At 34.2% G+C, this 25,932-nt stretch overlaps 2 protein-coding genes across 2 annotated transcripts; both read left to right on the top strand.

Annotated features, from left to right (window-relative positions):
• The first annotated feature begins 14,237 nt into the window (after nt 1–14,237).
• Nucleotides 14,238–15,784, top strand: LOC134265740 (melatonin receptor type 1B-A-like). Its single transcript, XM_062747962.1, has 2 exons — nt 14,238–14,585; nt 14,850–15,784. The coding sequence occupies exons 1-2, from the start codon at nt 14,327–14,329 to the stop codon at nt 15,644–15,646; spliced, it is 1,056 nt and encodes a 351-aa protein (XP_062603946.1). The 5' UTR covers nt 14,238–14,326; the 3' UTR covers nt 15,647–15,784.
• A 4,051-nt stretch (nt 15,785–19,835) lies between these two features.
• LOC134265734 (melatonin receptor type 1A-like) lies at nt 19,836–21,196 on the top strand. The gene is made up of 2 exons (XM_062747957.1): nt 19,836–20,091; nt 20,472–21,196. The coding sequence occupies exons 1-2, from the start codon at nt 19,836–19,838 to the stop codon at nt 21,194–21,196; spliced, it is 981 nt and encodes a 326-aa protein (XP_062603941.1).
• Nucleotides 21,197–25,932: the final 4,736 nt, after the last annotated feature.

Raw genomic sequence — 25,932 nt, 5'->3', positions numbered from 1 at the left:
TTTTTATGTTAAATTGAAGCCTAACCCTTACATCCTATTTCAATTTTCAGTTTACATGTATTTTATTTTTGAAATGTGATATTGTCCAAAGAATCTAAGACAGTTTCATTGAATCTGACTGAATAAAAACAGTTTGATGCCATATAAAGATGAAACTACATAACAGGAGGAATGGAATGAGAAACAAATAATGCCGGTGTAACGTAGAATGCTGACCTGGAGTTCATTATCCTACTTTTACCGGTGAATTTTTATCAATGAGGGTAGTTTTTTATTGTTTTTTTTGGGGGGGGGTGAAAAATGATGATTATTTGTTTCATTTGTAAATTTTGCTCGTAAAGATGTCGTTTAAAGGAAATATCAATTATAAGGATATTTTATGAATCCCCTATCTGACGTTCACCATGTTTCTTTTTTAGTAATATATCCAAATATGAGGCAGATGTGTCAGATAGATTCTGTAGTATCTTCAATTTCAAGTTAACTTGGATAGATGTAATTAGGTGACAAGGAAAGTTTATGCAAAGATAAGCCATACGTTATCAAATATATGAAAGATATAAATAAACATGCGTAACTTCATCAACTGAATCAGATAAAGTCAACACTTTGGCAAAGAAAAGTATCAACATAAATCAAAAGATATAATAATGGGCATATTTTTAAAAGGTTAAGCTAACGATGATTGCAAACAGGTCATCATATCATGCATAGAATTTGAAAATTGCTCACTTTTATTGAGATGGTTGAAAATCCTGTAACGTGAACTTATTTGCTAGTAAACTATCTCGAATTAAAATTATTCGTACTTAAACGTTGCTGTTGGGTATCAGATCAGATGAGAGGTAAAATCAAATCGCCAAATGAAGGCACAGTGATTATGGAAAAGAATTACACAAATAGGAAAGCTGACGTTGGGAAAGCTAAAGTTATACCACACACCATATACAAGTATTTAAGTTCTTAGTTGATGATTTACATTTTTCCCCAGAAAAATACCCAAATCTGAAACAAAATTGACAGACATCTGATGTTTTGAATTTCGAGAAGAAAAAAAATTCAAATATGAAACAAATGTGACAAAATTTTCCTTCAAGTTTTTGAGAAATATTAATGTATTCCATAACTCTTCTTGCAAGACATGTAGAAAATTGAGCGATGAGAATTGCTGCATCCCTAAATCTAGAAAAAAGGAGGTTTATTTCATTTGTCCTCGTATATGAAGTTAGGATTAAAGTATTTAATTTATCTTTGTTGATCTGAAGTAAAAATGTTATCTTTTAAAGCCCTTTACAAAACCTTTATAGTATGGTAGATATATATTTTTTTAACAATTAAGATGGGGAGTGCCTATGATCTCCACTGTGGAATATTTTGTCATCTGAGTATAAAGGTCTAACTTAAGAAACGTTAGAAAGTTGGACTGAATTTCAACAAACTTTAAATATTGGTAATTAATGAATGTTTGACCTTTTCACTAATATGATAATTTACAGTTATTGTGTTTGTTCCAAGACTGGGTATACACCTACACAATTATTTCTCAAACCTTCCCTTTACGTTATGTTTTGTAACGTAGATGAATTAAAGTTTTGTATCGAAAAAAAAACGCTGCTACAACCTCACATAGAATGATAAAATGATATTTTTAGAAAAACGTAAAAGGGATGAAATGAAATATCCAGGTGAACTTGAAATAAAAGATACCACAGAGTCTGACATATCTATTTCATTTATAGATATTTCACTTAAAAAAACATTAATGGTTATCTAACTTCCAAGCTCGATGATAAGGCCATCATTAAAATATCTTTCTTTCCCCTAACCCGACCCTAAATTCTCAAGTTGGGTAGGTAGGTAGGTAAATTTTTTTTTTCTGACAGCAACTTTGAAAATACAATCTGAAATTTATAGAATAATACCTTCATTAATAAGAAAAGTACATAAAAACATTTGTAAACAGCATATCATACAGTGTACCAATGCCGTTTAAAAGCACTTTCAAGATATATAATTTATGAAATTCATAATTATTATTCTTTTGAGCTTGTGAAGTAGCTCACGCCAGTGTAAATTTATTGAAATTAAACAGAGTGAATTATCAGACATTCGGGGATCCTCGGACAATAAGATAAATAGCATTGACCGTAAAAACTTAGATCCAGTATCGAAATACCCGGTGGTATATGCTGGCACAAAAGAGATCCCTCACTGCTCAGTGGTACATGTAAATATTGTCGAGTACTTGTAAGTCTAAGTTTGGAGCCCCTCACCTGGCAAATAATCAAATGTTGTCATCCCAACAATTCTCAAAAGTTTAAGCAATTTAAAGAAGCAACTAATCTTCAAGAGCCTAATTGAAGAAAAATACACTTGACGTCTGTTCGCCAGCGTTGCGCAGTAGTTAGAGCGTCTGCTCTAGAGTCGAGAAGTAAGGAGCTAATCCTTACGTCTCGGACCTTCAGATGAGACCGTATAAACCGAGGCTTCATATTCGAATAAATTGCGGGACGTGGAGATGGTAAACCGAGGTCCCATGTCGCATGTCGCAGAAGGTGTTTGCACAAAAAAGATCCCTCACTGCTCAATGGCCCTAAGTGCTGGGTAAAGGTATAAATTTGCATCCCTAAGTTTGTCTGCGAATGAGACAGGCCTTACCATGCATACTTACTCCGCTTATTAAAAAGACAAGTTTATAAAAATACACCGAAACACTTTAACTCTTAAATTAACCATGATATATTTAATTAACGAAATGGTTCAAGAGTGTACATGTAGGATTCTAATAAGTTAAAGGCATAAGGTTGATACGTCGCCGTTGTTTATAACACAAATTGCAGAAGGATAAAACGTACGCTCAACTAGGACCTTGGGTCCCCCGCAAATAGTTCGTCATTTTGCGTAGTAATAAAACATTTTAGGAACTCTTCAGACATTAAAGGCACAAAAGTAAATTCATCCATATCAATACGGAGACCTCAGGTCACCTTATATATATTGATTGAATTTTATTTGATAGACAGTTTTCTTTGTCTTAATTACTCCAAAATAATCATATATATAACTCCATACAGGTCTGCTTTCTAATATATATATATAGCAGAAACGTGAAAGTAATTAGGAGGAGCAGAGGTAACCTTATATTGGTCACCTTATATTGTACATCATTAGAGGGATCATAGATCACCTTACATTTTAAATTGATAGAGGGTCAATTTTTATTTTTATTGCACATCATAAGGGGGACCTGAGGATACCTTGTATTGCACATCATAAGGGGGACAAGACGTCACTTTATATTGTACATCAGTATGGGGACCAGTGGTCACCTAATATTTTACCTTACATCAGTTGAGGGAACAAAGATCACCATATATATATTGTACATCATTAGGGGGACCAGAGGACACCTTATATTGTACGTCAGTAGGGGGGCCAGAGGACACCTTATATTGTACATCAGTCGGGGGACCAGAGGTCACCTTATATTGTACATCAGTTGGGGGACCAGGGGTCACCTTATATTATACATCAGTACGGGGACCAGAGGACACCTAATATTTACATCAGTGCGGTGACCAGAGGTTACCTAATATTGTACTGTGCATCAGTAGACGGAACAAAGATCACCTTTTATTTATTGTACATCAGACCAGAGGACACCTTATACTGTACATCAGTAGGGGGACCAGAGGTCACCTTATATTGTACATCAGTAGGGGGACCAGAGGTCACCTTATATTGTTCATCAGGAGGGGGACCAGTGGTCACCTTATATTGTACAGTACATCAGGAGGGGGACCAGAGGTCACCTTATATTGTACATCAAAAGGGGGACCAGAGGTCACCTTATATTGTACATAAGTAGGGGGACCAGTGGTCACCTTATATTGTACAGTACATCAGGAGGGGGACCAGAGGTCACCTTATATTGTACATCGATAGGGGGACCAGAGGACACCTTATATTGTACATAAGTAGGGGGACCAGTGGTCACCTTATATTGTACAGTACATCAGTTGGGGGACCAGAGGTCACCTTATAATGTACATAAGAAGGGGGACCAGAGGTCACCTTATATTGTACATCGATAGGGGGACCAGAGGACACCTTATATTGTACATCAGTAGGGGGACCAGGAGTCACCTTATACTGTGCATCATTTTGAGGACCAGAGGTCACCTTATATTGTACAGCACATCAGTTGGGGGACCAGAGTTCACCTTATAATGTACATAAGAAGGGGGACCAGAGGTCACCTTATATTGTACATAAGTAGGGGGACCAGTGGTCACCTTATATTGTTCATCAGGAGGGGGACCAGTTGTCATCTTATATTGTACCTTATACTGTACCTCATTTTGGGGACCAGAGGTCAAGTTATATTGTACAACAGTACGGGGACAAGAGGACACCTTATATTGTACATAAGTAGGGGGACCAGTGGTCACCTTACATTGTACAGTACATCAGTTTGGGGACCAGAGGTCACCTTATAATGTACATAAGAAGGGGGACTAGAGGTCACCTTATATTGTACTGTACATCAATAGACGGAACAAAGATCACTTTTTATTTATTGTACATCAGTAGGGGGACCAGAGGACACCTTATACTGTACCTCATTTTGGGGTACCAGAGGACACCTTATATTGTACATCAATAGGGGGACCAGGGGTTACCTTATAATGTTCATCAGTAGGGGGACCAGAGGACACCTTATACGAGGGCTGTTCAATAAATAATGTCCTCGGTTCTCGGAATGAAACAAAAGACGCTTTTCAATAATTTAGTCATATTGATTTAAGCTTAAGTTTAATTAAAACACATGTCCGTAACATTTTTATCCAATTTCTATTTGTTTGTAGAACTCATTTTTGGGTATGACCCTTTGTATACTGGATTATGGCAGATCATAAGATTTCCTGCACTTGTTTCTTCCTTCTGAAAGGCGTTTTTTCAAGTTTGGAAAATGAAACAAGTCAAGAGGCGAGAGATCTGACGAATATTGTTAATGTGAAAGAACATTAACTTTCTGTTTATCCCCAAACTCCTTTACTCTTCAGGACGTGCGGGTTTGGACGCTGTCATAAAAAAATCTAATATAGTGGATTCCTGATTCTCATTAAACTGTTGATTCTTTTGCAAAAAAATGCTTTTTAGATTCCTCCAGAAAAAATAAATTGCCTCCTCGAATACGAATTTGAACAAGACCACTAATGTTTCAGAAAATTGCATATAAATCTGTCTTTGTGCTCTTGCAATTCTTTGCTCTTCTCAGACCTTTGCTGTTTTTGTCAAGCACATCTTATTGTAAATTTTATTTTGAGGATTTTTAAGCAATAGATTCAAGTTTCATTATCTGTTTGAAATTCAAACAAACGTGGATAACTACAATTACTATTTTAATAATTGTTAAGATATTCCTACACGCAGTCGTTTTCACTATTTTTTAAAACATACGGTGACTTTTGAGTACTAAGCTTTTTATACTGTCAAACGTTTCTTTAAAACAGTGTGAACTACTCCCGAAATGATGTTTATCAAATTTGCTATGTGTAGTATAGTCAATCACACACCATCAGTGATTATTTGTTGAAATTTGGCAAACAAGTACATTAGTCATTTAATTTTTTGTTTGCAACGACGGTATCCATTTGTATGCCCATTATATAACTTTTTATCATTTAAATCCACCTCCTCACTTGTCTATAAAACAGACATTGGTTGCTGTAAATTTTACATATTTCAGTGAGTATTTCTTTGAGATTCTTAACAAGTTTTACAGTAGCTTTAATGAATGGTTTAATTTCACTCTAGTTTACTGATTCTTTAACATTCATTTTAATGCAGTGTCTCGAATACCCTTGTTTTTCAGCTTCTCACAATGAAACTATGTGATGAAAAATGGTCTCATAAACTGTTATAAATTCATTAAAGATTCAGTAATGAGAGTCAAGCTTAATGCCATATGCTATCTGTTTCGTATGTCATAGAGTTCAGGACATTATTTATTGAACATCCCTCGTTTTGTACATTAGTAGGGGGATCAATGATCACACTATTTTGAACGACAATGAAAAGACCGGAAGGCACTATATATTTTACATCACCAGAGGTCATCTTGTATTAAATATCAACAGGGAGACCAGAAAACACGTAATATTTTACATAAATGTTGAGACCAAAGGATTCCTTATTTGGTCACCTGAATCAACTCATGTGACTTATTGCTATCTTTTTTTTTCTGGCGTCGTGCGCTGTGCATTGTGCGTTAACTTTCGAACATTTTCAGTTTTTCTCTGCAATCCCTCAACCATTTACAACCAATTTTGGCATAAAGCATATATGGGTGAAGGGGAGATTTTTTTGAATCATGGTCCCTGCCCTCCATCCCCTAAGGCAAGAAAGTTGGGGCGAAACTACTACAATTTATGGAATCTTTAAAAATCTTCTTTACTCATTGACATCAAGCCGTCGAACTGTTGGCATAAATATTACAAGCATTGATTCCTCTACCAAAATTGTGAAATTCATTGTCTCAGGATCAGGGACCCTGGGCTTAGGACAGGGCTATAAAATTTAAATCGTGAAATGCATTTATTCTCTGAAGTTTTGAAATTCATGACCCAAATGTCAGGGGTTCTGGTATTACGGTGGGGCTATATAAATTGTAAAGATAAAATTCATTAATTCTTTGAAAAAATATTTCTCTCTGCTCCTGGATATTAATTAAACTAACTACACATAGTTGTGATAAGCAAGGGAGCCTCTTCCAGAATTACAAATTTCAAGGCCCCTGGCTCATAGGTACCATTGAGGGGTGGGGGCTCTTATTAAATACATGTATGTAATTGAATTAATGCTTTAAAATTTGTTCTTTGGTATAAACCAAATGTTTTTATAAACAATTAAGGGTGCCTTTTCCAAAATTGTGAAATGTATGACCCCAGGGTGAGGGTTTTTGTGGTCAGTGGGCACTACTTATTATTGCTAATTATTAATGATTATTTGAAATGCACTTTTTTGTTCCCCTACGCTCTATATAGGTATTAAATAGCCAAACTAAGCATGCTAAGTATATAGTTATGGTGAGCAATGGTGCTTTTTTTCAAAATTTCGAATGTCGTGGCCTCTGGTTCAAAGCGCGAACCAAATTCAATTGTTTTAAAGTTTTCACATGATGTTCAGATGACCTATAAGACCCATAGGCCTCTTGCGTGTTCTTATAAGAGAACGTCTAGTATCCCGTTAATATGCATTTTATCTGTAACCTCTGGTCCGCCCTTATTTTCTTTTCAGATGTCTCTTGCTTAAGACAGGTCTAGATGCCGTATCTCTGCATTCATATAAATTTTATTCTAGTTTCTTTAAAAATGTACAACAATGGGGACCACTGGTCTCCCTATGTATGTACAATATAACGTGACATCTGGTTCCCCTTGTGTTGTAAAATATAAATTGACCTTAGGTCCCAATAATGAACTACAACATAGGGTACCTCTGACCCCCTATTGATGTATAAGGTGACCTCTGTTTCTCCTTATGATGTACAATATAATCTGACGCCTGGTCTTGTACAGTTTAAGGTGACCTCTTGTCCCCTTTCTGTTGTACAATACAAAAGTGACCTTTAGTCTCCATAATGAAGTTTATGTAAAATGTAAGGTGATGTTTGGTTAGCCTATTGATGTACAATATTACATAACCTCTGGTCAACCTAGTGACGAACGTTAAAACTAACATGAAGGCTCTGCCCCCCCCTACTAATGTACAATATAAGGTGACCTCTGGTCCCCCTACTTACGTAAAATATAAGGCGACCCCTGGTCTCCCTATTGAAGTAAAATATAAGGTGACTCCTGGTCTCCCTAGTGATGTACAATATAAGGTGTCCTCTGGTACCCTGACTGATGTACAATATAAGATGACCTCTGGTCCCCCTACTGATGTACAATATAAGGTGACCTCTGGTCCCCTGACTGATAAACAATATAAGGTGACCTCTGGTCCCCCTAATGATGTACACTATAAGGTGTCCTCTGGTCCCTCTACTGATATACAATATAAGATGACATCTGGTCCCTCTATTGATGTACAATATAAGGTGACCTCTGGTCCCCCTACTGATGTACAATATAAGGTGACCCCTGGTCCCCCTACTAATATACACTATAAGGTGTCCTCTGGTCCCCTGACTGATATACAATATAAGGTTACCCCTGGTCCGCCTACTGATGTACAATATATGGTGACCTCTGGTCTCCCTACTGATGTAACACTATAAAGTGTCCTCTGGTCCCCTTACTGATGTGCAATATAAGGTGATCTCTGGTCCCCCTAATGATGTACAATATAAGGTGACCCTTGGTCTCTCTACTGATGTACACTATAAGGTGACCCTTGGTCTCTCTACTGATGTACACTATAAGGTGTCCTCTGGTCCCCTGACTGATGTACACTATAAGGTGACCCTTTGTCTCCCTACTGATATACACTATAAGGTGTCCTCTGGTCCCCCTTGTGATGTACAATATAAGTTGACCCCTGGTCCGCCTACTGATGTACAATATAAGGTGACCTCTGGTCTCCCTACTGATGTACACTATTAAGTTTCCTCTGGTCCCCTGATTGATGTACAATATAAGGTGACCTCTGGTCCCCCTACTGATGTACAGTTTAAGGTGTCCTCTGGTCCCCCTACTGATGTACAATATAAGGTGACCTCTGGTCCCCCTACTGATGTACAGTTTAAGGTGTCCTCTGGTCCCCCTACTGATGTACAATTTAAGGTGACCCCTGGTCTACCTACTGACTACACTATAAGGTGCCCTCTGGTCCCTGTACTGATGTACAATATAAGGTGACCCCTGTTCTCCCCACTGATATACACTATAAGGTGTCCTCTGGTACCCCGGCCCTACTGATGTACAATATAAGGTGACTTCTGTTCCCCCACTGATGTACAATATATGGTGGTCCCTGGTCTCCCTAATGAAGTTTTAATTTCTTTTTATTAATTTTATTTCTTATTTTAAATGTAGTTTTGATTTGTTTATAAATTTGATGTGTTAATTCAAGGGAAAGGGGAGGAGGACTCCATGCAGCCCTAAACTTCGCAATACGGGGGTACATCTTCTTTGTACAATATATAAAATCAGGGGTTTACTAAAAAGTGTTAAAGTGATGAGGTCGCCTATTGAAGCATGACCTCATAAGGAAGACAAAGGAGACATTAGATAATTTATTAACAAATAATTATTCCATTATGTTAAAGGATTGGTGAAAAGTCCGAGCAAAATGAAGAGGTAGGGGGTGGTAGGGGGCAAGATCTTCATCCTCCCCTAGCTTGTTTATAGTGATCAGCTGGACCGTCAGCGTCGTTTACTCTGAGTCGCTTACTATTAGTAAGGAGATCAGAGGTAAGGCACTGTGTTATATAGATACTATAACCTTACATGGAATAATAAAAATCATAGGGGAGACCCCATGTCACCCAACATAATCCATAAATGTTAAACTCTTAAACATGTATATAATATATCTTATAATATTGCAGTTAATGTTGCTGAGCCCCCCCCCCCCCTCTGTCTTTTCTAATACACTTGAGATGGTTATTCCTTTGACAAAAATAAATTTTCTAGGTTTTTTTTACACTGTATCAAGGCTTCACAGTATGACGATTTATTCTATTTTCACTTTACGTATGCAACGCACTACATTTTGTAGCGGAGTAAACAGGCCCGATAGTCGTGAACTGAGCAGGGGACCTAAGGTCCTAGTTGAGCGTACGTTTTATCCTTCTGCACACAAATTACTCTTAGCTGCAGGTCTGTAGCGTAATGGTTTTATATATTTGTCTTTGACCATTTGCCAAAGACAAAATACAAAAACATAACGCTACAGATCTGCAAATAAAATTACTCTGTGATCACATGTTGTAGGCGACGTTTTGTTTCCAAAAAATGCTTGAAAATCACAGCAGAATAAAATCAGCCGTTTTGATAAGAACGGATTTTGATGAAATTGTATTTTGTAAAAGTTGATCAACAGTAAAAAAAAAATATTTGAAAAATATTAGCAAAAAAACTTTTCAGTCGGCGCGTTTTAATTGGGACGGTCGCATTAGGGGAAACAAAGGTATTTTTTATTTTGGCCTAAACGTGATGACTTTAACTTTTCAATCGTCAACTCCCCTTTTTGCATATGCAGCAGTATACTTTCGTCGTCTGCATACGGGGTTTATGCCTCTCAGTTGATTCCGATACGCAAGAGCATGCTCTTCGTATGAACAATTTCTAAAATATTGTAAATTATTGACAAATAAATTGCGGAAAAAAGAATATCAGCAGTCTATTTTAAAGTCATCAATTCAGAAGTTCTATGGTCAGAAAATACAATCTATAATTACGCTAAATGCTGAATGACTTTTGTCTTACTAATTGTTATCATTATATATATATATATATATATATATATATATATATATATATATATATATATATATATATATATATATATATATATATATATAGATAGATTCCTATATATATATATATCCATGTAAAAGTGAATTTCTTTATTTCTATATTAATATTTCTTCATTAGGGCAGTTATGTTATTTAAGAGTTGTTGTAAAATGTGCTTTATAAATAATAATTAATTTCATTACAACATGTATTGGTAACAATCCTCTGATAAAACTAATGTCCAAATAACTGTATCTCACTTCTATTCTCAATGACCGTGTAGTGTAGGGCAGCGCCGCGAGAATTCCATCGGCATCGAAAGCAAGTTTTTTTGACTTGCCTAGATAGCCGAGCGGTCTAGCGCGCTGTTCCTGCACTGCTAGGAGACAGATTCCGAAGGTCGAGAGTTCAACCCCGAGCTGGGGCGGAAGTGGGTATCCATGTAAAAGTGAATTTCTTTGTGCTTTCTATATTAATATTTCTTCACTTAGGGCAGTTATGTTAGTTTAAGAGTTGTTGTAAAATGTGCTTTATAAATAATAATTAATTTCATTACAACATGTATTGGTAACAATCCTCTGTTAAAACTAATGTCCAAATAACTGTATCTCACTTCTATTCTCAATGACCGTGTAGTGTAGGGCAGCGCCGCGAGAATTCCATCGGCATCGAAAGCAAGTTTTTTGACTTGCCTAGATAGCCGAGCGGTCTAGCGCGCTGTTCCTGCACTGCTAGGAGACAGATTCCGAAGGTCGAGAGTTCAACCCCGGGCTGGGGCGGAAGTGGGTATCCATGTAAAAGTGAATTTCTTTGTGCTTTCTATATATATATATATATATATATATATATATATATATATATATATATATATATACACACACAGGTGACTCTCGATCTCTCGAAGTTCAAGGGACCGCAAGAAAAGTTCGAGAGATCGAGGGGTTCGAGAGATAGAAAGTAAAAAAAAAATCCGGAATTTTCAGTTCCGATCATTGAAGTTCTACTTTTATAGATACCGGAAGTATTTGTAAATAAAGTCATTGCACGTTTTCAATCGTATTTGACAGGTAATTTACTTGATATCAACAACAATGACTGTATTCCGATTAAATAAAACGAATTTCTAAAGTTTCAGTATTTATTTGTTCATATTTCATGATTAGATGAAACCCGAATAGCAGCTGTCTGTTTGGCTATTTCGCGGCTTGATCGGGACCTTCACCAGTGTTCAACAGATTTTTCTTAATCGGTATTCAATCCTTGAGAAAGGAATTTTCTTGTGCAACATTTGCCATGCTGGAATTATTTAGACTCTATTTAATCATAATAAAAGTTCATTGTCTATCGGAACTTACTGAAACGAACATCTATAAATTAAATTTCTAAAAATTATCGTCTCAGTTTCAATTCGAAATAAGTTGTGAATTTGAATATAATAATTTACCCTGTAATTAATAACCAATTAATTATATCAAAACACGGACGACCCACAGGTGTAGTGTCATCTATGTAAACACCCAATTAACACCTCCATGCCAGCCCAATCAAAACTTCGAGAAATAGAGAGTAAAAATCAATTAAATATGTGTAACGGGATACAGATTTTGGTTCGAGAGATAGAGAACTTCGAGAAATAGAAGTTCGAGAGATCAGGAGTAAATTTGCTTAGTTATATAAAGGAAAAACGGTATACAATACGGTAAAACAGAACCGGAGGTTCACTTCGAGAGATCGAGAACTTGTATATATATATATATATATATATATATATATATATATATATATATATATATATATATATATATATATATATATATATATATATATATATATATATATATATATATGATATATATATATATATATATATATATATATATATATATATATATATATATATATATATATATATATATATATATATATATATATATATATATATATATATATATATATATATATATATATATATATATTTCCCCACTATTGTTGATGCCCCTGGCATACCCTCAATCAACGAGAGATCGGAGTTCGAGCCATCGAGAGTCATATATATATATATATATATATATATATATATATATATATATATATATATATATATATATATATATATATATATATATATATATATATATATACTTACCTAACGACGGATTTTCCGTTATTTCCCGACAATGACAAGGAGCACACGGCGGGTGTGACCGGTCGGCAGGGGATGCTCACTTAAATATATATATATATATATATATATATATATATATATATATATATATATATATATATATATATATATATATATATATATATATATATATATATATATACCTCCATGGCACCTGATCCCACCTCTGATTTTTTAAATGTCCGTTTTTTGCTCTGCTTCACTTTTGTATTGTTTAATGGACTTTTGAGCTTGAATACTTTTCATCATATCCATATATTTCATAATCTTGTTTAATCCACTGTCGTCTGAATTAATTGCTGTTGATATTAGAAATGAACAAATATTCAGTTACAAAGTCGCATAACTGACATGTACATTTGTCTACAGTAAACGGGTTAATAAACATTTTGTTGATTTGGTACCTAAGCAAAAATAATATAAAGGTGATAATTGTAGTTCTATATTGAATTAAATAGAAATACCTCTAATACACCTGCAAGTTTATAAACATTTTTTCGGATTCTGTAGGATGACGGTTAACATTCAGAGGATATTGTAAAATATTAAAATGATGCGTGTTTATCTGTTATTCTTGGAGATACCTTGCAAGGATTTCTTGAACCCTTCAAACAAACTGATTATCTGATAATACATGTATTTATATAAAATATTATCCCCATCCTCTTAATGAGAAGTTGTTGTTCGAAAAAACACTGCACAAATAGTCCTCGGTCATGTTTTCTACATATAACCCCTCTGTTTCTTTAGTTTTTTTTTAAAACAAATTTTATTATTTGTTAAGTTATTTTATCATACTAAAAGTTGTCAACAGAAATATTTCTGGAAGGAAACATAATGCTTTCATGAGATATTATTAACAGTTTTATGGAATGATTAATCATTTTAATTGTTATTTTTCAAGGTCAGTCCCCTCTGTTCGCACATGTGCACTCTCAATTAAGATCACGCTCTTAAAATTGTCGATTATTTTATTCCAACTTACTGTTTACCGAGGTTTAACCATCTATAGTATTTTTTGTTATTGTTTTTGGTTCTTTTACAAAACAATCAAGAATATGAAACAATATTTCAAGGGTTGAAATAATCGATTTTAAAAACTTTCAGCAAACTTTGTCTTTAAAGAAATTTTCAGTAAAATTTAGCTGCCTTTTATTCATGTCAGTAAGAGTACAAAAGGAGTTTCTGCGAGGTTTTTAACCAAGACTTAATGGAACAAAATGAATGAAATGTAAAATGCAAGATATAAAATGAACCGCAAAATACGCAGATGATAATTTCTAGAAAATGAAGATAAAAACTTCCTTTAGTTAGTAAACATGCTATTGTCTATACTATTACAAATCCTTTGACCATCTATAACATAAATAACGTGATGTTTTGCGCATTTGACATTGATATAGTAAGCAAACAAATAACTTCTTATTCCAATCGGGTTAAGGACTCTTGTTCTTCCTGTAAAACTGGAAATATTTACTTTAATTATTTGATGAATTACCCTTTTAGATAAAACCTATCCTTATACTATATAAAACATGTTAACTCCAGAAAGTAAAAAAAAAAGAGAGGTGTCACCGATCCCATTGGAGGGAAGAAACATTTTGAACAATATAGAGGTTCCTTTAAAAGGATAATTTTATTTAAAATCGAAAAACAAGCAACAACCATCAAGATGAACGAATCAACTGCATTAACTCCCGGGCCAAGGGTGTTCGATCGATATGAGTTTGTATCAGAGTCCCCGGCTGTAGGGGTTTTCTTGATTATAGTATTGATATTTGCATCACTAATTGGGGCATTCGGAAATCTGCTCATATTGGTGTCTCTTTTCAAGTGTAGGATGATTAAATCTTTAGAATGCATCTTCATCGGTAACTTGGCTCTCTCTGATTTGTATGTGACTTTGGTTGCCGACCCGATGAGCATAATTGGTGAGTGCCTAACCTTTTCTTTGACAAAATGAGATGTTCCACTATGGACATGATTTTAGATAATTATAATTAGGTAGCAAATATCCACTTTTTAAAAATATTTCTAGTGACAAATTCATTTTTAAAGCTGCTTTTCATTGCATGACTAGATATAACAATTCTAAATTTTAGTAGATTCTATTCTTAAAATGTTGAGAACAAAGGCGTTATAGGTGACTTAATTTATAATGCAGGTAATCTTCATAAAGATTTTTTTTCTTTCAGCTAAACTAGAAGGGGAATATTTCTTCAATTCCATAGATGGGTTATGCCAAGTAATCGCCTATATTTGTACAATGGCTTGCGTAAATTCTCTTGGTTCAATAACATTGATGAGTTTTAACCGTTACATTCTTATTTGCCATCACGAATATTACAACAAAATTTTCAAAAAGAGCACATGCATTGCGATGTGTGTTTGCTTATACCTTATTGGTCTTACGCTTGTTCTTTTAAATTTGGCGGGAATTGGAGACCATTCCTTTGACAGGAAAAGCCTTGAATGTATATGGGACCGCATGGCAACGTATTATTATACTGTGGTATTTTCCGTGCTTTTAGTATGGATTCCAGTAACTGTAACGGGAATATTTTACTTGAAGATTTTCGTAACTGTTCGGAAGAGTACGAAAAAAATTACACAAGTCACGTGTGCAGACCACAACCAGAAATCAGTCAACCTTGCACGAACATTGTTTTTTATTTACGTTATTTTTTCTCTGTGTTGGATTCCATACGCCTTGATTATAGTGATAGACAGAAATGACACATTTCCATATGAGCCACATTTGATTCTCACTGTTTTTGGCCATTTACATCCTTCAATCAACTGGTTGGTTTACTATTTCACCAACACAAAATTTCGTAAGGCTTTTGACAGACTTGTAAAGCTGAACAAATTTTTCGACTTATGCAAGAAAAAGAAGGAAATACCGATTGAAATGTCGAAGACACCAACACACTCAAACGATATTTTGACTACCAAAACACAAAATTATCATTCGTCTTCAGGAACTGAATAACACGAGAATACCTTTCCATAAATATTTACTATGACTGTGCAAAATTTATCTGTGATCAAAGCTAAGGACAATACCCTTGAGGACATTCATAATTTTCAATTGTGTAAATAAGTGCTTAGGTAAAGTTTAAGGAATAAAAGTGAAAAATTGTATTTTTGAAATTAAAAAAAACAAAAAATTCTTGGTCGTTTTATTTAAAAAATAAATCATTTTTTCACACAATGAAATTTTTTATCTAATTCACTGAACAAAAAATCCATAACTTGGTTTCTTTAATTTAATTATTTTAAAAAATAAATCATTTTTTCATTAAGCACAATAAATTTTTTATGACATTAAAGTGCTTAACAGAAAGCACAGAAACATACATAAAAATAGCAATGGCTAAAAAATAACTTCAAGTTGCTGTTCCAGTTATAAAAATATCATTAAATGTTGCAATGCCTTTAATGTCATGAATTATTGCATTAATACATGTAGTTGAAATTCTCCAAAGGTAATATCCAAAAGTGTGCTGCACACATGGCTCGACATATCAAAAATAAGTCTTAAATATCTAGACAACATTTTACCGCTTTATATCAAGCATGATCTGGTCGCCCGCGTGGCGAAGTGGTAGAGCGTCCCAGTATAGTTCAGTTTATACTTGTATAAGAAAACCAGAATAACATTTGTTTTCAAGATTGAATTTCAAATTCTATACACTTTTTACTAAAATATTCAGATATCATCATAAGTTCATAAAATTAAAATGCTAGTTTTTATTGATTTGTTTTAGATATGATTTTAACCAGCTGTAACTACGTTTCATAATTTGGATAATCCGGATGTATATGTCATATAATCAAATCTCATTCTGTTCCTGGTAACCTAACGAATAATTACATTCTCTAACAGGATTCTTGTCTAAGCTGATGAGGTGGTTGACTTAATGTCCTATGTTCATAATCATCCGGAGAGGGGATTTCTTGTAATGAGAAGACCTCTAGCTATAGAATGTTAATACAGTGTTCATCGAAGTAAATACTCAACGCAATATATAACGAAAAATAAGGCAATAGTATTAATTTCTTGTTTCTCAGACCCCCCCCCCCCCCTTCAGCTCTTCCAAGGGTGCCTCATTGACCCTTTTTATTGCTAAATCAATAAAATAAAAATAACAAATCACTTCCCCTCATCATTTTCGGAGGTTTTATACAATGTAAAAAAGCTGTCTCATCATGTTTTGGGACAATGAAACGTAAAAATGAAAGTACCTCCCTCTCTCATCATATTTCTTGAAAAAAAAAAACTTGAGAACCAGGAAATTAATTTTGCATGGCCTAACCGAATCATATTACACGTTTGTCTCTACAAAGCAGGACTGAGTCTGTTAAATTGTTTCTAATTACGTAGTTTATAATTTCATCACTTATTTTAAATATTACTATTTCTATACATTGATTTTTCCTACAGTTATCCAAAATCAATATAATACTGGTATATTAATAATCGCCTCTTAATTAAATTCGATACGAAGAAATAATTTCAAAAGTAATACCCAGTCTGGTTTTGTGTTATAAAAATAAATACAACTTATTAGATACATTTAAGGACTCATGGCTCTTGACCATGGGATGCTCTTTATGAAAAAAACATTTAATAATTTCTTCAATGTTAACAGTATAGAACATTTTATTAATTTGTAGTATATTCTCTCTAAAATTTTTGCTAAAAATAAGAAAATTGTATTTATGCGCGGGGTTTCCTACATTTATGGACAGTTGAATTCCTTTAAAGTTTAACATTTAGCGTTAAGAATGACAACTCAATGTGAAGGAAAGTCAGGGTAAAAACGTTTGACTAACTGAGTTATCCGGATAACGTTGATATATATTCAGTTAAGAAAATTTATAATATTCTCTCTATAGAGAATGAGTCAACATTACAGGTATGAACTCGTCCGAAAAAAAAATTATGTCAACAATCATTTTATTTCAAATTTCGAAGGGCAAAGGGTTTTTTCCACATAAAATTACTGTATTAGATTCTAATTCGTAGATTTATTTGGTATTATCTAGTGTGTCGTAAAGATACCAGTGCTACTTCTAAAATTCTAACGTCACAAAAATTACAAAATAACACAATTGTGGCTACTCGAATTTTTGATAGAACTTAAGTTGGCATGCAAAAAATATGAAATACTTAGGACACATATAGAGATAACGAACAGTATTCAAACAAGTATTCATCGAACAATACAAAATAGAAGCAAAGCCAACACAGACCTCCTAAACATCAGAAGTGGGATCAGATACCATGGAGGAGTAAGCATCTCTGCCGACCGGCCATATCCGCCGTGCGCTTCTTGTCATGATCAGGAAATGACGGTAAAATCCGTCGTCAATTCATTGTATAAATAGTGGACTAACAATTAGTATGAATTAAAATAAAATTTTATTGATTTGTGATTTCCCTTACACAAAACGGTTATTTACTGTGTTTAGGGTCATCGTTGATTATGTTAGCCTTCGCATTACATTATCAATATTGCCCTCAATTCCAGTCAATATTTATGGAATATGCAGAAAAGACAGAGCCTCGAGTTGCTAGTAATTTTTAAGAATCATTTGATGCTCGAGGTTCTGATTGTCAATATCTTTGTAGTTTTTGAAAATCAGGCCCAATGACCATAAACTGAGAACAGACTTACGTCAAAATTTGAATATTTTACGTAGCTGCAAAATTTCAAGAACATATGTTTCTTAAAACTAAAGATATTCGGAATAAAATTTTTTACAAGTTTATTCTCAATCTGTTCAGCTTATGGTCTTGAGGTCGTGTTTTCTAACAATCTCTCAGAATTCACATTGGTACCATCTGCACCATGTTATTAGAAGACTTACCTTCAAGCTCATATGAAGCAGAATTTATTAAAAAAAACACACACACACTCAACGAAATCAATAAAACTATCTGTTAAAAGAATATTATTGGATTTAAAGTCGTCCTTTTACAAGTTCTATAATCGACCAGTAAACTTACCAGCAAATACAAGATTTCATTTTGTTCATTTTTGTTGATTGAATCTATTTTTCATTCTTATTGTTAGCAAATAATTTACAAACAGCATTTTTCCCCCATTTTCCAGACAAGGACAATGACCAGAAGCACTCAGATTAGTGACCGGTCGACAGGCTGCTCACCACTCCCTGGCACCGCATTCCTGATATTGAATCTTAATATCAAATATTTAACGTTAGTGTCATTAAAATTTAGAAGATGTCTTAAACAAGGTGCACACGGCGGGTTTAACCGGTCGGCAGGGGATGCTCACTCATTCATGGCATCTGATCCCACCTCTGATGTTTTGGAGGTCAGCGCTTGCTCTGCTTCTATTTTGTATTGTTTTATGGGTTTTTCTTTTATCTTGAATGCTGTTCGTTATCTCTACTTGTTTCATGCATAATTTTAGAAAATACACAAATCAATCATATTTTGTGAAAAATTTATCATTTCACTAAAGCTGGATAAATATAAAGAATAAAATTGTAATTTTTAAAAATAATTCAACTTGATCACATTTGTCTTAAGGAATATTTTAAAGAATTCCTTCATTTCCTTGGAACGTACTATACGGATGTAACTTCATACAGATTCTCTGTTTTCGTTTTTTCCTAATTAAAATGTCCAACAAGATTATAATGGTGATTATATAGAAGGGAATGAGGATAAGAGATAAATTTGTTAATCTAATCTTTTTTTTTTAAACTCAATTCATTATATACAAACATATCACACAAAAAAGTACTTAGAGATTGAAGACTCGTGTCAAATTAAGAGTATCTGCTTTGGAATTAACATTTTAATGAAATGACGATGAATTACATGTAGTTGCAGTTTCGTAAAGAAATGCTTGCGAGATGTTTTACCCTTTTTATTTCTAAGAAAAACCTTATATCAATCATTTTTAATAAAGAACAATTTACTGGAAAAGATGTCGATATATATGTTTGAGTATTAGTCGAAGATGGGGTATATATAGATCAGGTTAAATAAGGTAGAGTCAGCATTCAGTTCACACTATCATCAGCAAATGACATGTGCTGAATAGCTCATTCTAAAAAGACCCAAGGATTTCCTGAATTCAAAGGGATTTCAAGATTAATTATCTACAGTTGTTTTTTATCTTTTCATTTAAATCTTAATTATGAACACCACAGCCTCGTTTTCGGACGGAAGGATATTGGAACGTTTTGAGTTTGTTTCAGAATCCCCGGGAATAGGGGTGTTTCTTATCCTGATTTTAATCTTGGCTACTTGTTTTGGCACAGTAGGGAATGTGTTGATCTTAGTATCCGTCAGTTCCATCATTAAGATGAGATCTTACGAGTATATTTTCATCGGAAATCTGGCATTTTCAGACATGTATGTGACGCTCATTGCAGACCCAATGAATATTGTCAGTAAGTATACAAGAATTTATAATAAAAAGTTTTTCCTTCATATTTAATGATATTTTTAAAACGTGTAAACATTTAACTCAAACTGTGATGGTTTAATTTTCCTGGATATTACATTAAGTTTGTTAATAAATTTTGAACTTTTCAATTAAAAATTAATGTAAATATTTTTGAGTTACTAAGAAAAACAAGTTAACATACATATTTTTTCAAACCTCAGACAGAACATGGTTAAATTATATACTAGGTATAATTTTAATCATTTACACCAGATCTATTGAAATTGCATAGATATGTCAACTATTTTTATCTCTTTCGTTCTTTAATTGGTAAATGAAAAGTTTTCAATTGACCAACACCATTCATTATTTTAACCATTCCAGGTAAATTAGAGGGAGAAAGATTCTTCTATGCATATCCGCGTCTATGTCCAGCGATCGCATACTTGTGCACCATATCCTGTATTAATTCCCTTGGTTCTATTACTCTAATGAGCTTCAGCCGCTTTATCTTCACTTGCCATAGCAAATACTACAATAATATATTTTCAAAGAGATCGTGTATTGCGATGTGTTTTTCTCTTTATCTTATTGGAATTTTACTAATCCTATTAAATTTGGCAGGGATTGGGGACCACTCCTTTGATCGTAAAAGTCTTGAGTGCATTTGGGACCGAATGGCCACTTACTATTACACAGTGATATTCTCTATTGTTCTTGTATGGATTCCAGTTATACTGACGGGATTATTTTACTTGTGTATTTATCAAAAATTTCATAAAAGCAGCAAACAAGTCATGGATCTAACGTCATACAATCAGCAACGGAAGTCAATGTGCTTTGCTCGAACCTTGTTTCTGATTTATCTGATTTTCACAACTTGTTGGGTACCATATGCACTAATTATTGTACTGGACAGACAAGATTCCTTTCCTCACGAAGCACATTTAATAATAACGACGTTTGCCCACTTGCATCCATCCATCAATTGGCTGGTTTACTACATGACCAACAAAAACTTCAAATATGCTTTTAATTCACTCATAAAATTAGACAGTTGTAAGAAGAAACACATAACAAGGATTCAGGTGCTACCAGCGCCAGAATGAAAGATCCTGGGAATCAGAGGATATGAAGTGAGAGAGAACTGGAATCTGATCATTTCTACGCTTAAAAAGAAAAAAAAAACGCACTGTGTGACGTAGAGACCGGTCCTTCGGATGAGACCGTATAAGCCGAGGTCCCGTGTCGCAGTAGGTACTTGTACGAAAAAAGATCCTTCAATCGTCCTAAATGTCGAGCATAGGACAAAATTTGCACCTCTCCACCGGCAAGTGGTGGTGTCTTCATTTGAGAGAAAAAATCTCGAGAGGGACGTTAAACAACAAACAAACAAAAAGAAGAAACAATTGCGGTCAACCACCTCTGATGTTTTGGAGGTCCGTGTTTGCTCTGCTCCTATTATATATTTTTTTATGGACTTTTATCGGAGTACTGTTCGTTATCTTCATATGTTTCATTTGTTATGCGAATTCATTCAAAAATTCCTTTGACAATTTTTATTCAATTATTGTACAAAAAAACTTGTTTCATTTGATCTAAGGACTCCATGATATTTCGTTAGATTAAGTTTGTACTACCCTTTTAATTCATATTAATATTGTGAAAAATCATTGAATACGCGAAACATTTCAATGGCCATATACATGTGATATATAACTAATCATTGTGCTCATACTTTCTCGACTCTCTTATTGATTACTCCATTAAGAATGTAAAACTATAGAGTGTTTCATTAGAAATAACAGTAAAGAGAAAAAACATCATGCTGATGTTGTGCACAGAATTTAGTAAATACAAGGACAATTAGGAAAAAATTGAATAAAAAATATTATAAACTTGCAGTTCAAGTTACCTTCCATGTAGGTTGTTTTGTGACTTCATAAGTATTATATTTCTAGCTTAATGATAGGCTGTATTACATGGAAACAAAAGTCATCTCATGGAAATGGTGGTATAAAAAAATAACATTCCTACAACTGTCACAGCCGTGTGCCAGCGGGCATGAAGGGGATTGAGGAGGTAATAAGATCATAAGAAATACAAGTGTGTATCAGATCAATTTCTCTGGTCACCAACCTACGCTATGATCAAAAGTATGTTTACACAACTTCACATTGGCAATGAGACCCATGGACTGCATCATCAACCCGGATCATTTTAGCCCAAATTTATTCAGTAATTTTTTTTAAAAACAATTTTCCTTTTCACCTCTAAAATTTGACCACACATTGTGATCTTTTCTGGTGAAATCACATTGCAATTTTTTTTCTGTCATGATGAGATAAAGTACACGAATAGATTTGAGAAAAATGTGTTCGATTGCTGTGTAAAAATATAGCACTATTATATTTTTGTCACATATAGCTAGGAGTCTACTCAAATCTTACCACTGAACTATTGCGAACTTGCCGTAAAACAGCAATAATTAATCAATCAATCAAATTAAATCAATAATGTGTTTTAAATTTTGATTCAGCTTCCTGTTAAATATATCTTTACACTAGAATTGTCGAAATTTATAAGTCTTGAATCCGTAAAGTAGTTAGCATCTTCCCAATTTTAACATTAACGTAAAGTTTTACTTTTGTACTTACTGTACAAAGAAAGCAAAACACTTTTTTCCTCTTTATAACACAGCTGTGATAACTAATTTAGTGATAATTTTAAGGCATCTTCAATTGTTACAAAATCCAATTTCTTTACTTCGTAATCCCTAAGGCTTAGAGAACACTTCACTAGTATTTCGTGCAATCATTAAGAAATATGTTTTCAGAGTAAGTTTAGTGCTCACGATCTCATTAAGCTTTCTCTTGGCGCAATGGGATCAGATTGTTTAGTTTATTGTTCAGACCCATTGGAATCTATTGTAATTGAATCGCATTGAATTGTGTTGTTATTGTCAATAAAATGTTTTTAAGAACCTTTTATTTTCATTTGTTCTTTCTTGGAATGTATATAACATTAGGTTTTTAAATACATCAGTAAATTTAAATTAGTGATAAAATAATTTCTTTACTTCTATAGATTTGAAAATAATTAATGTATGTTTGCAAGTTTTATACCGTGACTTAATTCAATCTTTAAACTAGTGCTAATTGTAACGGGGACCGTTACAGATGTTCTCCAAACGCTCCCCAACTCCCTTTTGGTGCCATATTCCCTGGAAGCTTCATTTAATCAGACAAACTCGATGCATTTGATACTTTAACAACGTTTACCCAGAAGTGTACATAGTTCATTCAAATTTTAGCATTGCACGCGTGCGCATGTGAATGCATGTGCGTAATGACCATATCATCTTGTCTACACAATCTATATATTTTAATATACTAAATATTAAAGTATTTAATCCAAAAGTATTAAAAAGATGCGCTCATTCAAATGTTTTTTTGATATTGCTCATTTCACGTGCACGCACGTGCATACATGAGCATGGTGACCATACCTTCTTGTAGATGTCTTTTACATCTATCTATGTTCTAAATCCCACCCCGTTTGGTTGAAAAGCAAGGGAGTTATAGCTGTTTAAAGTTTCAGCCAATCAGATTGCAGCACACGTACATGCACGTGTATGCATGTGCATGGTGACCATATTTTCTTGTAGTAGACCAGTATATCTATCTATGTTCCAAATCCCATCCTGTTTGGTTGAAAATCTAGGGAGTTATAGCTATTTAAAGTTTAAGCCAATTAGATTGCAGCGCACGTGCATGCACGTGTTTTCATGATAATTGCTATATATCATGTTATATTCTATGTTAATTGATATTCTAATGCATGGCTATTTTCAAAATTTCAAAGGATTTCGTCAAAAAACAAGAAAGATATTGGCACTTTAGTTTCAGCCAATCAGAGCAAAGCGCACGTGCATGCGCGTGAGATCTTGCTATTTTGACTATGTCATATTGTGTATGCTACTAATATATCCTTATGTTATAAGTTTCAAAGCATTTCATCAAAAAATTTAAAAAGTTACGCCTATATCAATTAAATCGGTCATTTCACATGTTGCACGTGCACGCTCTTGCAAGCACGTGCGCGCAAAATGACCTTCGTTCCGCAAATCTACATAACATGTCTACTGACCCTATAAACATTTCACCTTAGTCGGATGTATAGTTTACATGTACGAGATCATTCCCGGACAAAAAAGTACCCAGGAAGAAGAAGAAGAAGAAGAAGAAAAATAATAATAACTAGAGCAAAGCTCGTTGCAAAGCAACGAGTAGGTCTTCCGTCCGGTTTTGACCGGAAGTGCCGGAAGTGACTTCAAAAAAGAAATTAATGAGCTATGTTGTCTCCAGTGACTATATAATTTCAATTTTGCATCAAAAACCTTCAAAATTAGCTATTTTTGCTACTTCCGGTTTGACCGGAAGTGACGCTGACGGACGAAAAATTAATTTTTATGCTCCCAGAGACATATGTTATCCAAAAACTTGTCAAGAACGGCAAAAATACGCGTTTTCCGACTACTTCCGGTTTGGCCGGAAGTGACGACGCCGGACGTTTTTTGACGTCTGCAGTAGATAAAGCTTGACATTTTGAACAACTTTGCTCCTTTGACGTATTACAAATTCTCAATACTTTTTGAGATATAAAGAAAAAACTTTCGGCCCCTCAAGGCCCCTCATTTTAGGGGCCAGCCCCTTTTGCAAGATATCATTTGAAAGATCTTAGATTTCTACACTTCTTTTATTCTACATGTTTTAACAAAATGTTTCCAGGTAAAAAGATATCGTAGAAAAGGTGTTAAAAAATTTGAAATTCGCGATACGACTATTTTCGGGCCATAGCGAGCGCCGACGTGCGGCACTTCCGATAAAAATGAAATACGTTATACATATCTATAGACTTTGGTCTATCATACCTGAAAGTTTCATGTTTCTATCTTAAGCCATTATTGAGAAAGTCTGGAGACAACATGACCCTTCAAAAATCATAAAATCGAAAATATCTCCAAACCGGAAGTGACGTAATCAAATCGGAAAAAAATGCATGAGGTTCAAGTAATGTTATATAAGTCCTGAAAGTTTCATGGAAATCCATCGAGCCGTTTTCGAGAAATCGCGTGCACAAAATCGGTAAGAAAAAAAAGAATAATAACTAGAGCAAAGCTTGTTGCAAAGCAACGAGTAGGTCTTCCGTCCGGCTTTGACCGGAAGTGCCGGAAGTGACATCAAAAAAGAAAGCAATGAGCTAAGTCGTCTCCTGTGAGTTTATAATTTCAATTTTGCATCAAAAACCTTCAAAATAAGCTATTTTTGGCTACTTCCGGTTTGACCGGAAGTGACGCCGACGGACGGAAAATTAATTATTATGCTCCCAGAGACATATGTTATCCAAAAACTTGTCAAGAACGGCAAAAATACGCGTTTTCCGACTACTTCCGGTTCGGCCGGAAGTGACGACGCCGGACGTATTTTGATGACGCCAGTAGATAAAGCTTGACATTATGAAAAACTTTGCTTCTTTGATGTATTACAAATTCTCATTACTTTTTGAGATATAAAGAAAAAACTTTCGACCCCTCTAGGCCCCTCACTTTAGGGGCCAGCCCCTTTTACAAGATATCATTTGGAAGATCTTGGAATTCTACACTTCTTTTGTTCTATATGTTTTAACAAAATATTTCCAGGTAAAAAGATATGGTAGAAAAGGTGTTAAAAATTTTGAAATTCGCGATACGACAATTTTCGGGCCATAGCGAGCGCCGACGTGCGGCACTTCCGAAAAAAATGAAATACATTATACATATCTATAGACTTTGGTCTATCATACC

The sequence above is a fragment of the Saccostrea cucullata genome, unplaced genomic scaffold, assembly GCF_032062105.1.
Source record: "Saccostrea cucullata isolate Sc308-1 unplaced genomic scaffold, CSIRO_AGI_Scuc_v1 ctg1232, whole genome shotgun sequence".
In the NCBI taxonomy this organism is placed as follows: Eukaryota; Metazoa; Mollusca; class Bivalvia; order Ostreida; family Ostreidae; genus Saccostrea; species Saccostrea cuccullata.
This window is presented reverse-complemented; position numbering and strand designations above follow the sequence as displayed.

Excerpts from the sequence above, each read along its gene's own strand:
- LOC134265740 (XM_062747962.1), top strand. The coding sequence starts at position 14,327 with ATGAACGAATCAACTGCATTAACTCCCGGGCCAAGGGTGTTCGATCGA. Across the intron at positions 14,586-14,849 it reads CGACCCGATGAGCATAATTG|CTAAACTAGAAGGGGAATAT; the intron begins GTGAGTGCCTAA and ends TTTTTCTTTCAG.
- LOC134265734 (XM_062747957.1), top strand. The coding sequence starts at position 19,836 with ATGAACACCACAGCCTCGTTTTCGGACGGAAGGATATTGGAACGTTTT. Across the intron at positions 20,092-20,471 it reads AGACCCAATGAATATTGTCA|GTAAATTAGAGGGAGAAAGA; the intron begins GTAAGTATACAA and ends TAACCATTCCAG.